This window comes from Salmo salar, chromosome 04 (assembly GCF_965601325.2).
Source record: "Salmo salar chromosome 04, fSalSal1, whole genome shotgun sequence".
Classification (NCBI taxonomy): domain Eukaryota; kingdom Metazoa; phylum Chordata; class Actinopteri; order Salmoniformes; family Salmonidae; genus Salmo; species Salmo salar.
Genome location: NC_138294.1, coordinates 89,267,558 through 89,281,327, shown reverse-complemented (window position 1 = coordinate 89,281,327; position 13,770 = coordinate 89,267,558). Strand labels below are relative to the sequence as shown.

The 13,770-nt window shown below is 40.3% G+C and overlaps 2 protein-coding genes across 3 annotated transcripts; both read left to right on the top strand.

Annotated features, from left to right (window-relative positions):
* The first annotated feature begins 276 nt into the window (after positions 1-276).
* Positions 277-6,196, top strand: LOC106603976 (UPF0461 protein C5orf24 homolog). Of its 2 annotated transcripts, none has more exons than XM_014198293.3 (2): positions 277-520; positions 1,186-6,196. In XM_014198293.3, the coding sequence occupies exon 2, from the start codon at positions 1,189-1,191 to the stop codon at positions 1,798-1,800; it is 612 nt and encodes a 203-aa protein (XP_014053768.1). In that variant the 5' UTR covers positions 277-520; positions 1,186-1,188; the 3' UTR covers positions 1,801-6,196. The 2 variants fall into 2 exon arrangements, with proteins under 2 accessions (XP_014053768.1, XP_014053769.1); XM_014198294.3 differs by having other exon boundaries at positions 291-520; positions 1,183-6,196.
* Positions 6,197-8,344: 2,148 nt separating this feature from the next.
* txndc15 (thioredoxin domain containing 15) lies at positions 8,345-12,778 on the top strand. Its single transcript, NM_001141366.1, is given in 5 exon segments — positions 8,345-8,499; positions 9,044-9,492; positions 10,085-10,248; positions 10,559-10,689; positions 12,136-12,778. Coding segments are annotated over 5 exon segments (1,038 nt in total). The 5' UTR covers positions 8,345-8,402; the 3' UTR covers positions 12,333-12,778.
* Positions 12,779-13,770: the final 992 nt, after the last annotated feature.

The following is a 13,770-nucleotide window of genomic DNA, read 5'->3' as shown; positions in this document are numbered from 1 at the left end:
AATTATTTAGTCTGCAGAAAAAGTAGTTGAAACTATTTCATGGTCCATTGATCAATTTTGCTACTTTCCAAATAGTGTTTCGGGTCTTTGGAGGAATAGTGTATGACGTAGCTTTACTGCGCATGCAAATAATAGAACAAATTGATATTGTGAGGAAATTAGTTGATATTACAATTTGCGAATGTATTCAAGAACTGGCGTAAACACGATGAAAAATGTAAGTCATAATTTGCTTGGAGTTGCTGCAATTCCCTTTTGGAGTACCGCGCATGCGCAGTCTGTCCCCTGTACCTTATTAATTTTTAATGGCAATGGCTGCGTTTCTCATCTAAAACCTCTCCTGCAAAACAACAAACCTATAAATACGACATTTCTTTACACCTCTGACAAAAGGCGTTATCGATTTAGTAATAGTAATCGATCGATTGTGATCTACGAAAAATGGATCGGCTGTAGAATTTGAAGATAGAAGATCTGTCATTTTTAACCCTTTGCATTCCATGATCCACAAACAATCGAGGTACAGTAATTGCTTTGGTTTTATGAATTACTTTAATTTGCCATGTTTTTTTTTATGTTATCGAACCATCAATTTCTGAACATATTACTTGTATATGAGCGTGTGGTAAGTGATTTCCTAAATTTGTTGCGAAAACGAAAGCTTTTTTTTTGTGTGTCAGGATTGTCTGTAAAATACAACGAACAACTAACTGATTTAATATATTTCGCTGAGAAAGAGAGTAGGCATTACTAGGCAACTGTGATGTGGGAAGGCTAGTCATTTTAACTCCCATTGTAACATTGAGTCTTAATCATGACGAGCTGCACCACCCCTGCACGTTCAACGAAGCTAGCATTGGATGTTGACAATAGACCATTACAAGAGTCAAGATATTCTATACTTTTATAGTTTTAATAATTCATTATGGGTGCAGTACAGAAGTTGTCTGTCATTTGAAGTATTCTACACCAGCATTGATTTGTAACAGAACAGCCGAAACACAATATGCCACTACTGACTAGTCAAATAGTTTGTGGATGAGACTGGAATAGGATTCCTGTGTCTACTCTAACTTGCGTTAAGCGTTAGACCTGTAAAAAAAAAAAAGGTTATTCATTACATTTGAAGTAGTTTTGCATTTTCTCAACAATACATCTCGTCTATCCCATTGTTTTCTCCAGCAGAAGATGATGCGTCAGGTGACCAACAACAATGACTATTGCATGAGTGGCAGGCCGTCATGCCTGGCAGAGGATGGCCGACACCCCACCAGTCACTTTGACCTATGCACTGCCCAATCCAACAAGTTCTACCAAGCTTCCCCACCCCCTCCCTTGCAAATGACCTTGCCCCCTCTACCCCTGCCACCCCAGAACACCCTGAAAACCATGCCCTGTCAGAGGCAGAATGGCCTCAGTGAACCTCACCCCCAAGCTGTTGGAATCACGAACAATGAAAAGCCAGAGGACTCCAAGAAAAAGAAAAACCCGGGGAGGTCTGGAAGGAGAGGAAGACCTTCGGGGACCACTAAATCAGCAGGTTACAGGACCAGCACAGGGAGGCCTCTAGGAACCACCAAGGCTGCCGGGTTCAAGACCAGCCCAGGGAGGCCCCTGGGAACGACCAAGGCAGCGGGATATAAGGTCAGCCCTGGTAGGCCCCCTGGCAGTATCAAGACCCTGTCTCGCCTCAACAAACTAGGCTATGGTACGTGTAGCGCCGCAGCATTCCCCTACAATATGATGAACAAAGGCAGCCTCTGCGAACCCTCGTGCAAGGAAAAGGAGACCAACGAGTAAAGTCCTACTTTTCTCATGGCTTGTTGGAGAAATAGAAGGTTGCATGTCCTAAGTGCTGTCAAATAGAGGGGTTGTTTTGTACCGTTTCCCTGGTTGAGTGTACAGATGTACTATTACTGGCATGTGCCTCCTCAGTGTGCATGCTTCTATCCAAACCGGATTTCTTTGTAATATAGAGTATAGCTTATACACTATACTGAGTGGACAAAACATAAGGAACACCTTCCTATTATTGAGTTGCCCCCCCCCCCCCCCCCCCCCCCCTTCCTTTTGCCCTCAGAACAGCCTCAATTCAACGGGGGCATGGACTCTACAAGGTGTCGAAAGCGTTCCACGGGGATGCTGGCCCCATGTTGACTCCGATGCTTCCCACAGTTGTGTCAAGTTGGCTGGATGTCCTTTAGGTGTTGTACCATTCTTGATACACACAGGAAACTGTTGAGTGTGAAAAACAGCAGCGTTGCAGTTCTTGATACAAACCGGTGTGCCTGGCACCTACTACCATACCCCGTTCAAAGGCACTTTATCTTTGCCTATCACCCTCTGAATGGCACACACACAATCCAAGTCTCAATTGTCTCAAGACTTTAAAATCCTTCTTTAACCTGTCTCCTCCCCCTTCATCTACACTGACTGAAGTGGATTTAACAAGTGACATCAATAAGGAATCATAGCTTTCACCTGGATTCACCTGGTCAGTCTGTGTCATGGAAAGAGCAGGTGTTCTTAATGTTTTTTTTATTCTCGGTGTATGTGATATAGGTATAGCTTATACATTATGTAATGAAGAAATGCGGGTGTACAGTACACTAGAGTAGTTATTGTTTGACATGAGAAAGTGAACATATTATTTCCCACTGAACTTCTTCCACAGAACTGTAATTCACCTAAGAAAATGATTCCTGTTAATCCAATCTCTATTGTTTGCAGTGTCTTTTCTCAATTAACTAATACAGTATGAATTTTATGCTGATGTTAACAGTAAAATACAGAACTATCCCTTAATTAGTATGTTATGAGTCTACACAAATGAATCTATATTTGAATTTGAACATGGGGTATAACATTGTTGATACAAATCACAGCAGATGGTCAGTCTTTGTTGTTACTGTCAGAATGGCTACGTATTGAGGCTGTCCTACTACGAAGTCTCTGTAGATAGTTTTGTACTGTTTAAATGGCTATTGTTTTTAAATCAACAGATCCTGAAGGTGCTATGTATCTCAGAATGTATTGACATGGTTTCTATTACGGCTGCAGAGCAAACTATTGTTTCATATCAACCACTCTATTAATAGGTCTACACGTGACTAAACATGGCCCGGGGGTGCGTTCAGCAGGACGTTGTTCAACGTTCAGATAGAAAAACAGCATGTAGAACAAACGTGCCTCTCTGACATGTAGAATAAGGCCTTGTGTCAGCTCTATTTCTATCTGCTCGGTTCCAGAACGTTTTATTTCTATCTGCTCGGTTCCAGAACGTTTTATTTCTATCTGCTAGGTTCCCTAACATTTTATTTCTATCTGCTAGGTTCCCTAACATTTTATTTCTATCTGCTAGGTTCCCTAACATTTTATTTCTATCTGCTCGGTTCCAGAACGTTTTATTTCTATCTGCTAGGTTCCCTAACATTTTATTTCTATCTGCTAGGTTCCCTAACATTTTATTTCTATCTGCTCGGTTCCAGAACGTTTTATTTCTATCTGCTAGGTTCCCTAACATTTTATTTCTATCTGCTCGGTTCCAGAACGTTTTATTTCTATCTGCTAGGTTCCCTAACATTTTATTTATATCTGCTCGGTTCCAGAACGTTTTATTTCTATCTGCTAGGTTCCCTAACATTTTATTTCTATCTGCTAGGTTCCAGAACGTTTTGACTACTGAATGTGACCTGTTGCTGGTGTCATAGTGGTGTCTGTATGTGTTGGTCTAGTACTACACCAAATATGCCAGCACAATTCCTCACAGGAAGAGATCCTCCAGTCCGTTTCGTTGGGTTCCCTTCGTACTAAAACACAACATTTTACACCATTTGAATTATTATTTGTCTTATAATTTGAATATCAGACAATCAGAAACTAGGTGTCTCTATAGGTACGGAGTGTTGTTTACCTGTTACGTTTGATTTACTTTTGGAATTATTGATCATTTTTGATAGCTATGAAGAATACACATCAATATAGTACATGTCACTGTAATCCCAATTACATATTAACATTTCCATGCAGTTAAAATAATAGAGGCATACTTGCTTCATAGTTTTTTTTTTGTGCTGTGATTTCTGAGGGGAACCCATGGGATGTTTTGGAGAGTCAAGGTATTTTTGAGTAGGGTATATTTTGGGGGGTGGCTGGGTTATTGTGTTTTGTATATACCTGAAACACTTCCTCTAACTTGGTCTTTTTTCCCCCTGTTTTACCTCGGAGCAAGGATAGTGTCAGCTGTCCTGTGTTGTCAATTTTCAGTGCAATGTTTTGTGTTATGATTTATTCTCTATCACCATCTTGAAGAAGAATAATAATAACAACTTGTATAGTGCTTTTCAATACAAGTTACAAATTGCTTTACATCATAATAGAATACTATTCTTTCAAATATGATAATGTTTATTATTGAATTGTGTACAGCACTTGAGGCCTTTTCATTGAAGACCCACACAATAATTGATGCTTTGTCCATTGGAGAGATTAGTTGCATTTGGATGTAAAATAAATTATTCCTTTTTTTATTGAATAATGATGACATAGGGTACTACTATGTTCAAATCAATCTACAGTGTTGTATCATCTTAACCAAAGAATCAGATGTTTTCTGCCTTCCAGTTTGAGATGTTTAAGTGAATGCATGCTAGAGTAGCCCATAACAACTAATCAGATCTTTTGGACAAATATAAACATGAATCCTCTTAACATATACAATTCTGTAACTTGTATTTTGGAGAACCCCCCCCCCCCACGTATTTAAATCTGATATGTCTACTACAGGTATAATCAATACAATTGCTACTCAATTTCTGTTTGAAGTTGTATACAGTACGTACCCTGCGCATCGAAGTACATGCATTATAGTTTTTGAACACAGAAACAATAGTTGCGTAACTAGTCAAAAAGCGAAGAAGAGCTTTTCATTTTGCATTGCAAAACATTCAAAAGCCTTTTAGGTAGTGCTTATGTAGCAATGTTTTATATTACATTCACTGTTGATTGCCATACAGTATTCACAATATTATAATGTTCTACTGTGTTATTACATGTATTGTAACATACCATTCCCTTTACTGCGATGGGTTAGGTATTGACATTATAAAAACTAATGTTTGGTAAGAAATATAAATATATTAGTTCAAGTTCACAATGTTATTTTATGGTATAATGGGGGGGGGGGGGGGGGAATTGTACATTCTGCTTTGGTGTTTTGTGAATATTCTTGTTATTCATGCATAGGTTACACCCATGTCTACATAAGTGCAGGTTACATAAGAGTATACTTGATTTCTATACCAGAGTCCTCTATTTGAAATACTTGCTTCATCACTCTGCTTGAAATATGTTTGTGAACACAAAGTTTTATCCACATGGGGTATTCATTTTATTGCATTCTGTCTGCATCAAATGCAATAATGCATTTATAACATTGAGTTAGTTGCACTTCAGTTATAGGACATTTTGAACATTTATCTTGTCAACCTTAATCTTGTATATTTATCTGAACCTTTATATTGTATCATTAGAGGCAATCATTTACTTGTAATTACTTAGGCCTATCACTGCATCCAATCAGTCCAAAATATGAAACGGACATTTTTTTTAGGTGAAAAAAAAAAAATGAATGGCTGGGAAGATTTGTTTTACCCATTTGGAAATTGATGATCATTATTAATCATTTCTATGTCAAACTGTTTACATGGGGTTCTCTTTTACTGTATTTTTTTCCCTGCCACAGTTTCTGCTAGATACCCGTGGATCTGTTGCAATATCTTCTAGCAACTTATTGCGACGACAAACTTCCTTCTCAGAATGTTTTACTTCCTTCTCAGAACGTTTTACTTCCTTCTCAGAACGTTTTACTTCCTTCTCAGAACGTTTTACTTCCTTCTCAGAACAATTTACTTCCTTCTGAGAACGTTTTATTTCCTTCTCAGAACGTTTTATTTCCTTCTCAGAACGTTTTACTTCCTTCTCAGAATGTTTTACTTCCTTCTCAGAACAATTTACTTCCTTCTCAGAACGTTTTATTTCCTTCTCAGAACATTTAAGTATTTATTTCAATGGAATTGTAAGGCCCATGCTACGAACACATTGTAATCACTATGATAGGAATTTGTATTAATTGTTTTACTATCCCTGCATGATTGTTGAGTGTTGAAAGTTGTGTAATAAACTAATTATAAATATATTTATTGAATGATAGGCTGTCATTAGATGTATCGTGCTTCGCAATACAGCCTACATTGGGTGTGTATACTAGATTATGCTTTACAATATGATATAAACATTTCAAAATTATTCTGATTTCAAACACAGCCCAGTATTGACAAAATGTCTTCTTCCTCTGTGGTATTGACCAATTCCAAAGCATAGAAATAGAATACTTAGAACAGACATCCCCTTTCAAGTCAATGACGGCACAAGGGACTCCCTAAAAACACGGCACTTTGATTAAGCTACGACCGGCAGTGACTTTTCGTAGCATGTTAGGAGAGCATTTTCCCTAACCATTTCCCTAACCTTCACTTAATTATCCTAACCTGCTACATTAATTCTCTGAATGGGTCAACGGGCGGCCATTGTGAGAGTACCTATAGCAATGCTGGTGGATAAAGGCAGATAGTTCACTCATGCCGTTTACCATTAAAAATGGTCAGTTCTGGTCTACTTAACGGGGTGGGTCTCCCATAGACACCAATGCAATAGCAGCTGGGTCTGGTCTACTTAGTTAATTGACTTTCATTGAATCAGAAAAAAAACAGTGAGTGGGTTGTCGCTTCCTGTTCTGTCGCTGCCCATACTTTTATTTTTATTTATTTATTTCACCTTTATTTAACCAGGTAGGCAAGTTGAGAACAAGTTCTCATTTACAATTGCAACCTGGCCAAGATAAAGCAAAGCAGTTCGACACATACAACAACACAGAGTTACATATGGAGTAAAACAAACATACAGTCAATAATACAATAGAAAAATAATTCTATATACAATGTGAGCAAATGAGGTGAGATAAGGGAGGTAAAGGCAAAAAGGCCATGGTGGCAAAGTAAATACAATATAGCAAGTAAAACACTGGAATGGTAGATTTGTAGTGGAAGAAAGTGCAAAGCAGAAATATAAATAATGGGGTGCAAAGGAGCAAAATAAATAAAATACAGTAGGGGAAGAGGTAGTTGTTGGGGCTAAATTATAGATGGGCTATGTACAGGTGCAGTGATCTGTGAGCTGCTCTGACAGCTGGTGCTTAAAGCTAGTGAGGGAGATAAGTGTTTCCAGTTCCAGAGATTTTTGTCGTTCCAGTCATTGGCAGCAGAGAACTGGAAGGAGAGACGGCCAAAGGAGGAATTTGCTTTGGGGGTGACCAAAGAGATATACCTGCTGGAGCGCGTGCTACGGGTGGGTGCTGCTATGGTGACCAGTGAGCTGAGAGATAAGGGGGGACTTTACCTAGCAGGGTCTTGTAGATGACCTGGAGCACGATGTAAAAGCAGGAAGTGTACCCATCAATCTGTGCTGTGATTTTTTGAAACAACTCAACTGACATTGCAAAAAAATACATTCCGTTGCATAAGCCACATCAGTTAGCATCATTTAAATGAACATTCTACATTACCATGGAAATTATTGCATTACAATACCAAGCAGACATTGTGAATAGACCCATGAGTTTAACAGTCAAATTGCCAGGGTTAGAGGTTCCAAGGCCATTCTATTTCTATGGTCCGACGATGGCATGATAACGAATGCATCGCTATATATTTCCCGTTATGGTGTGTAGCGCCACTGATGCCATCTCCATTTTGAAGTAGTCAATTTTCTTCACAATTGGCTGATCCCTCCTGATGACCCAGTTGGACATGACTCTATCAGGTTGGATCAGCAAATGAAGTTGGGAGTCCCACCCAGTTGACTACATTTCATGGTGGAAGCCCTCAATGGCGCTGCCCGTGTTAATACCACAGATAGAACAATGAGGGTTAGTTTTAAAAAGTATTTGCTAATACCACACCCAATACGATATTTTGGCCACTAGAGGCCTTTATCATTCTCTGTGAGTCAGAAACATACAGTCATTTGTCAGAACTTGTCTTTGCCTCTTGTCATTGGCAACATTCGAGAGCATCAAACCCGTGATGAAACATGGGAAAATTGTGACTGACTGATCTACAAATCATATTGAGTAATTATTTATGATGCAAGGTGATTTGCAGATCAGTCAGTCTCGACTCGCTTTTCAAATCGGCTACAATATCAAACGTGCACAATGTCTATGTATTGACCCGGAAGTTTTTACAGTAGTGCATCGCTTGATATTCCGACAGCGACTCACAACATTAGTTCCACTTATTATAAATGCCCGTAACTTATATATATTGTTGTAGCTAATAGTAATTATGTCCAGAATATCAAATAGGCTCATGTTGACATGTATTGTATGGTTTACGATGTATGTTTCTGAAATAAAGAAAGCATCGTCAGTAACAGCTCAAGGTAAGAGAAGGGGACGCCAGCGGTTAGGTTAGCTGTTTTTGATGTAGCTAGTTAGCGAGCAAGCTATAACGTTAACTGTTTAGTTTCAACTATAAAGCCAGCAAAGTTGACAGGTGACAGGCTAACTATCTTACTACTTGCTCTTGTGTAAAGGAGTCCAAAATGTTACCTGGTCACATAACTGTAGCTATTTTTGTTGTTGTTACATAGTTAGGTACATGTTTACCCCCCAGTATCTTGTGCAGGTCAAAAATGTTCTAACGTTAGTAACGTTAGTTGGTTGTCAGAGAGGAAGAGGCGAAACATATTCCAACATTTCTGGTCGTATTTGACAAGCAAGCACATGCAAGCTGGATCAGTGGTATACATGTGTATGATGGCTCTTATTCGTTCTACCTCGTCTACAGTGATGGTGTATTCATCTGTTTTAATAGCCTAATTATTAGAACCAACTGAACACATCTAGTAGGTTGATTTCATAATGTTGTTTCTACAGTTACAACTTCTGAAATAATGTAATAATATTTACCTGTTTTATTTACAGAGAATGATGAAATACCAGAATTCAAGTTCTCTGAGGACATGGGCTCTGATATGGAAAATATTCCCAAATTTGTGGGAATGGAGGACCTTGAGTCTCAGCCAAAGAGGCAGTACAAGACTGCAGAGATCGCAGACGCGGTAATGGGAACCGAACTACCTGTCGACCCAGCAGGAATCGAGTCACTGATCCCCAAGAATGTGAAAGACTTTCAGACAGGGTTCTCGCCACTCTGTGACGATGAGGCAAAATGTCCCTCACCTTTGACCCAAGAGGAGTCCAAGAATGCAGAACCCATGGAACCAGTCATATTGGGGATGGTCCACGTAGACGCCATGGCAAATGAAGAACAGAACTCCACAGAAACTACAAAGACTTACAAAGTCAATTGTGATAAAAGGAACATAACAGGGATGGACAACTTCACAGTGCAGGTCCTAAATGCCTCACAGGTAATCATATGTCTGGGTTTGTTTAACTATATGATTCATGACATGAACAAATGTGCCTGAAATAGTAGGTCCCACTGCCCTGATATTCCCTAGACCGGGGTGTCTGAAACACACTCCTGGGGTGTCTGAAACACACTCCCGGGGTGTCTGAAACACAGTCCCGGGGTGTCTGAAACACACTCCCGGGGTGTCTGAAACACACTCCCGGGGTGTCTGAAACACACTCCCGGGGTGTCTGAAACACACTCCCGGGGTGTCTGAAACACACTCCCGGGGTGTCTGAAACACAGTCCCGGGGTGTCTGAAACACACTCCCGGGGTGTCTGAAACACACTCCCGGGGTGTCTGAAACACACTCCCGGGTGTCTAAAACACTCCCAGGGTGTCTGAAACACAGTCCTGGGGTGCAACCGTTTGTGTAGGTTTTTGTTCTAGTTAAGCTTGATTTAACTAATCATGGTGTGGTCCAGACTGGAACAAAGGCCTGGCACACACTGCAGCCATTCAGGATCTGGTAGAGACACCCCTGCCATAGACCTCAAACATAACTTGTTATCTATGTCCAATGGGATCCCCCCCCCCCCCCTTACAGGACTTGATGGAGTTCCTGAATGTAAACGGCACAGAGTGCTCTCTGGTATTGTTCTTCACTACCTGGTGCCAGTTCTCTGCCAATCTGGCACCTCACTTCAACGCACTGCCCCGTGTCTTCCCTGGCATGCACTTCTTGGCACTGGATGCCTCCCAGCATAGCAGGTAAACTACCAAAGTACTTTACACCGGTGCAGGGCTCTCCAACCCTGTTCCTGGAGAGCTAGTCCTGTAGGTTTTCACTCCAACCTTAAACTAGCCCACCTGATTCTAACAATTTAGCTGGCAGATAAACTGAACCAGGTTAGTTACAGCTGGGGTTGGAGCAAAAACCCTACAGGAGGGTAGCTCTGCACCAGTGTATCAATATGTCTTCATTTGTATCCAACACAATGAGAAAGGTCACTTTAGTTTTCTGTCGGTGTGTTGAGCGTAACAATAACATGTTTTCTTTCTGTAACGCGTTTCTCTCCAGTCTCTCCACAAGGTTTGGAACTGTAGCAGTTCCCAACATTCTCCTGTTTCAAGGTGTGAAACCAATGGCCAGATTCAACCAGACTGACAGAACCCTGGAGACTCTGGTGTCTTTCATAGCTAATCAGACAGGTATGTAAACAAAGGCAACGAGGCATCAGTCCCCGATCATTTAGTATTGGATGTATAATGTTTCAAAATTAAAGACAGTGCAGGATAAGACCTATATAGTAGGCGGTGTTAGAGGAAGGCCCAAAAAATTGTCAAAGACTCCAGTCACCCAAGTCATAGACTGTTCTCTCTGCTTCTGCACGACAAGCGGTACCGAGTGCCAAGTCTAGGTCCAAAAGTCTCATTAACAGCTTTTACCCCCAAGCCATAAGACTGTTGAACAATTAATCAAATGGCCACCCGGACTATTTACATTTACCCCCCCCTTTGTTTTTACACTGCTGCTACTCACTATTTATTATCGATGCTTAGTCACTTTACCCCTACATGTACAAATTACCTTGACTAACCTGTACCCTCGAACATTGACTCGGTACAGGTACCCGCTGTATATACCCTCGTTATTGTTTTGTAACCTTAATGTGTTTTAATTAAATTTTTTACTTTAGTTTATTTTGCTAATATTTTTTTAACTCTGTATTTCTTGAACTACATTGTTGGTTAAGGGCTTGTAAGTAAGCATTTCACGGTAAGGTCTACACCTGTTGTATTCGGCGGATGTGACAAATACAATTTGATTTGGTGTTGTAAGCCTTAAAGCCCCCATGCAGTCTTTGTACTTTTATTTTATAAATCATTGCTAATGAATCATTGTTTTATTTAATGAAAATAACTCCAAAATATATTTTATCATTTATTTTAATCAGCCAAATTTGGCCCTTGTGAAATGCTCAGTCTGATTGTGTGGGCGTTGGGAAACACATTTTTGTCTGGAGCCCACCCCTTACCCAGATGAACAGTCATTGGTCTATTATAATCAACCACATTGTGACATCATGATGTGGGCCAAAAGTTCCATCCCACCTGAACAGTCTGAAATTCCAGGCATTTTCAAACAGCTCTTACACAAAAAGGAAATTATCATAATTTTCACAATTTTAGAGTGCTATTTCGACCTCCATAAATCAAATCATAGTGTGGAAATATCATTAAAAAAACAGGAAAATCTAGTTTTTAACTGCACTGCCCATCTGATGCATTTCCCCCCTGCCTGACAGAATGTAAACTTGGGGACTCATCTGCTTGTTCTTGTCACCGATGTGAAATGGCTAGCTAGTTAGCGGCGTGCGAGCTAATAGCGCTTCAATCGGTGATGTCACTCGCTCTGAGACCTTGAAGTAGTTGCTCCCTTTGCTCTGCAAGGGCCGCGGCTTTTGTGGAGCGATTGGTAGCGATGCTTCGTGGGTGTTAGTTGTTGATGTGTGCAGAGGGTCCCTGGTTCGAGCCCAGGTAGGGGTGAGGAGAGGGACAGAAGCTATACTGTTACATTCTCATAAATGTACTTCCAATATTTGAAAGACAGGTCATTGGAATTCATTAAAACTGTTTTTCAATCTGTTTCTTGAGGTTTCGAAGTGAGCCCAGATCAGAATGTAACAGAGGAGGATTTATCTGGACCTCTTCCCAATGTCCCAGTGAAGAGTATTGATTGGCTGCTGGTGTTCTCCATCTTGTTCATCTCCGGCTTTACCACCTATGCCATCCTACGGACTGACAGCATCCGCTGGCTCATCCCAGGCCAAGAGCATGAGCACCAGGACTAATATACAACCCAGAGACTGTAAGCCCTGTGAATAAAGTTCCTCTCAACGTGAGAGTTGTTGGGCATAAGTGTGGTAAATCTGGACATGTATTCAGAAAGTGTCTCAGATATATGAGCGCTGATCTAGAATCATTTTTGTCTCCGCTCATAATGAATAAAATTGGATTGACCTGATCCTAGATCAGCACTCATACACTTGAGACCCTTTACGAATACGGACCCAGATTTTGGAGACAGCCCAAGACACAGTGCCATGATGGTTGTCGCTGTTAACTTCTGGCTTCGCTGTAACATAGCTACTGTGATATGGATATACATAATTGTTTGCAGAATGAATTACCCCTTGGATGTTTGAACACACATGTCCAATGAGTCAGAGTGACATGCTGTTTATTTGCAACTGTTTTGATGGTGTTGTGATTAAAAGTGTCAAATTAAACATGTTTTAAATGCAGGGTTTAACCTAGCCCTTGATCATGACTTTTCATTACATTACACATAAGAGTAATTGGATTTAGTCGTATTCTGTTAAGAGTCCCAATCTGTCACTCATACCATCAGTCATCTAATCACCCCCAGTTTACAATTGGCTCATTCATCACCCTCCTCCCCTGTAACTATTACCCAGGTTGTTGCTGTAAACGAGAATGTGTTCTTCGTCAATTTACCCGGTAAAATAAGGGTTCAATTAAATAAGAGCCCAGATGCTCGGTCTGAACATTAACACGCAGCGCTTGCGTTAAGGTTTTGGAAGCACAAGGACCATATCTTTTATATCAGATGCAAAAAAAAAACAACTAAAGGTTAAATTGCTACAAACTTTTTTATAGGATTAGTGTTTTCATATCTCCATAATACAGCGCGTTTACGGAAGACACCTGTGCTAATTAGCTGTCTAGCATGCTGCTAACACCTGTGTGTAACGGAAGGCCGCCAGAAACGTGTTGTCACTGAAAAACGTTGGCTGCAACTATGATAAAGCCGGTTAAAAACAGTGTACACAGTAGCTTTATATTTAGTATTTGTAAAAAATGATTGTTGATGTTACTAGAACCGTATTGCAATTGTGAATCGATTCTGAGTATTTTGCTGCTTTAGCTGCAAAAACCAGTCTACCTCTGAAAATAACATATAAGGTCCTTGGACGTTCAGGAGTAACCGTAGACTCCTTAAGAGTACTTCTTGGGCTAACTTTAACCAGGTTATACATGTGAAGGTAGGGGCACAGTTTAAGAGACCCCTTACAATACATATCAAGATGTGCAGAGGAATCCTGCCTACATTATGACTTGAAATAACCTGGATTTTGAAGAGGACTTGGAGATTAGAGTTGATTTTTTACAATTTTTAAATCAGGCAACTTCACAGGCAGCCACCGTTTTTAAATGGTCGCCACTAGTTACCACAGCCACAAAGTCATAAACCCCGCCTATTTCTAC

Excerpts from the sequence above, each read along its gene's own strand:
- LOC106603976 (XM_014198293.3), top strand. The coding sequence starts at position 1,189 with ATGATGCGTCAGGTGACCAACAACAATGACTATTGCATGAGTGGCAGG.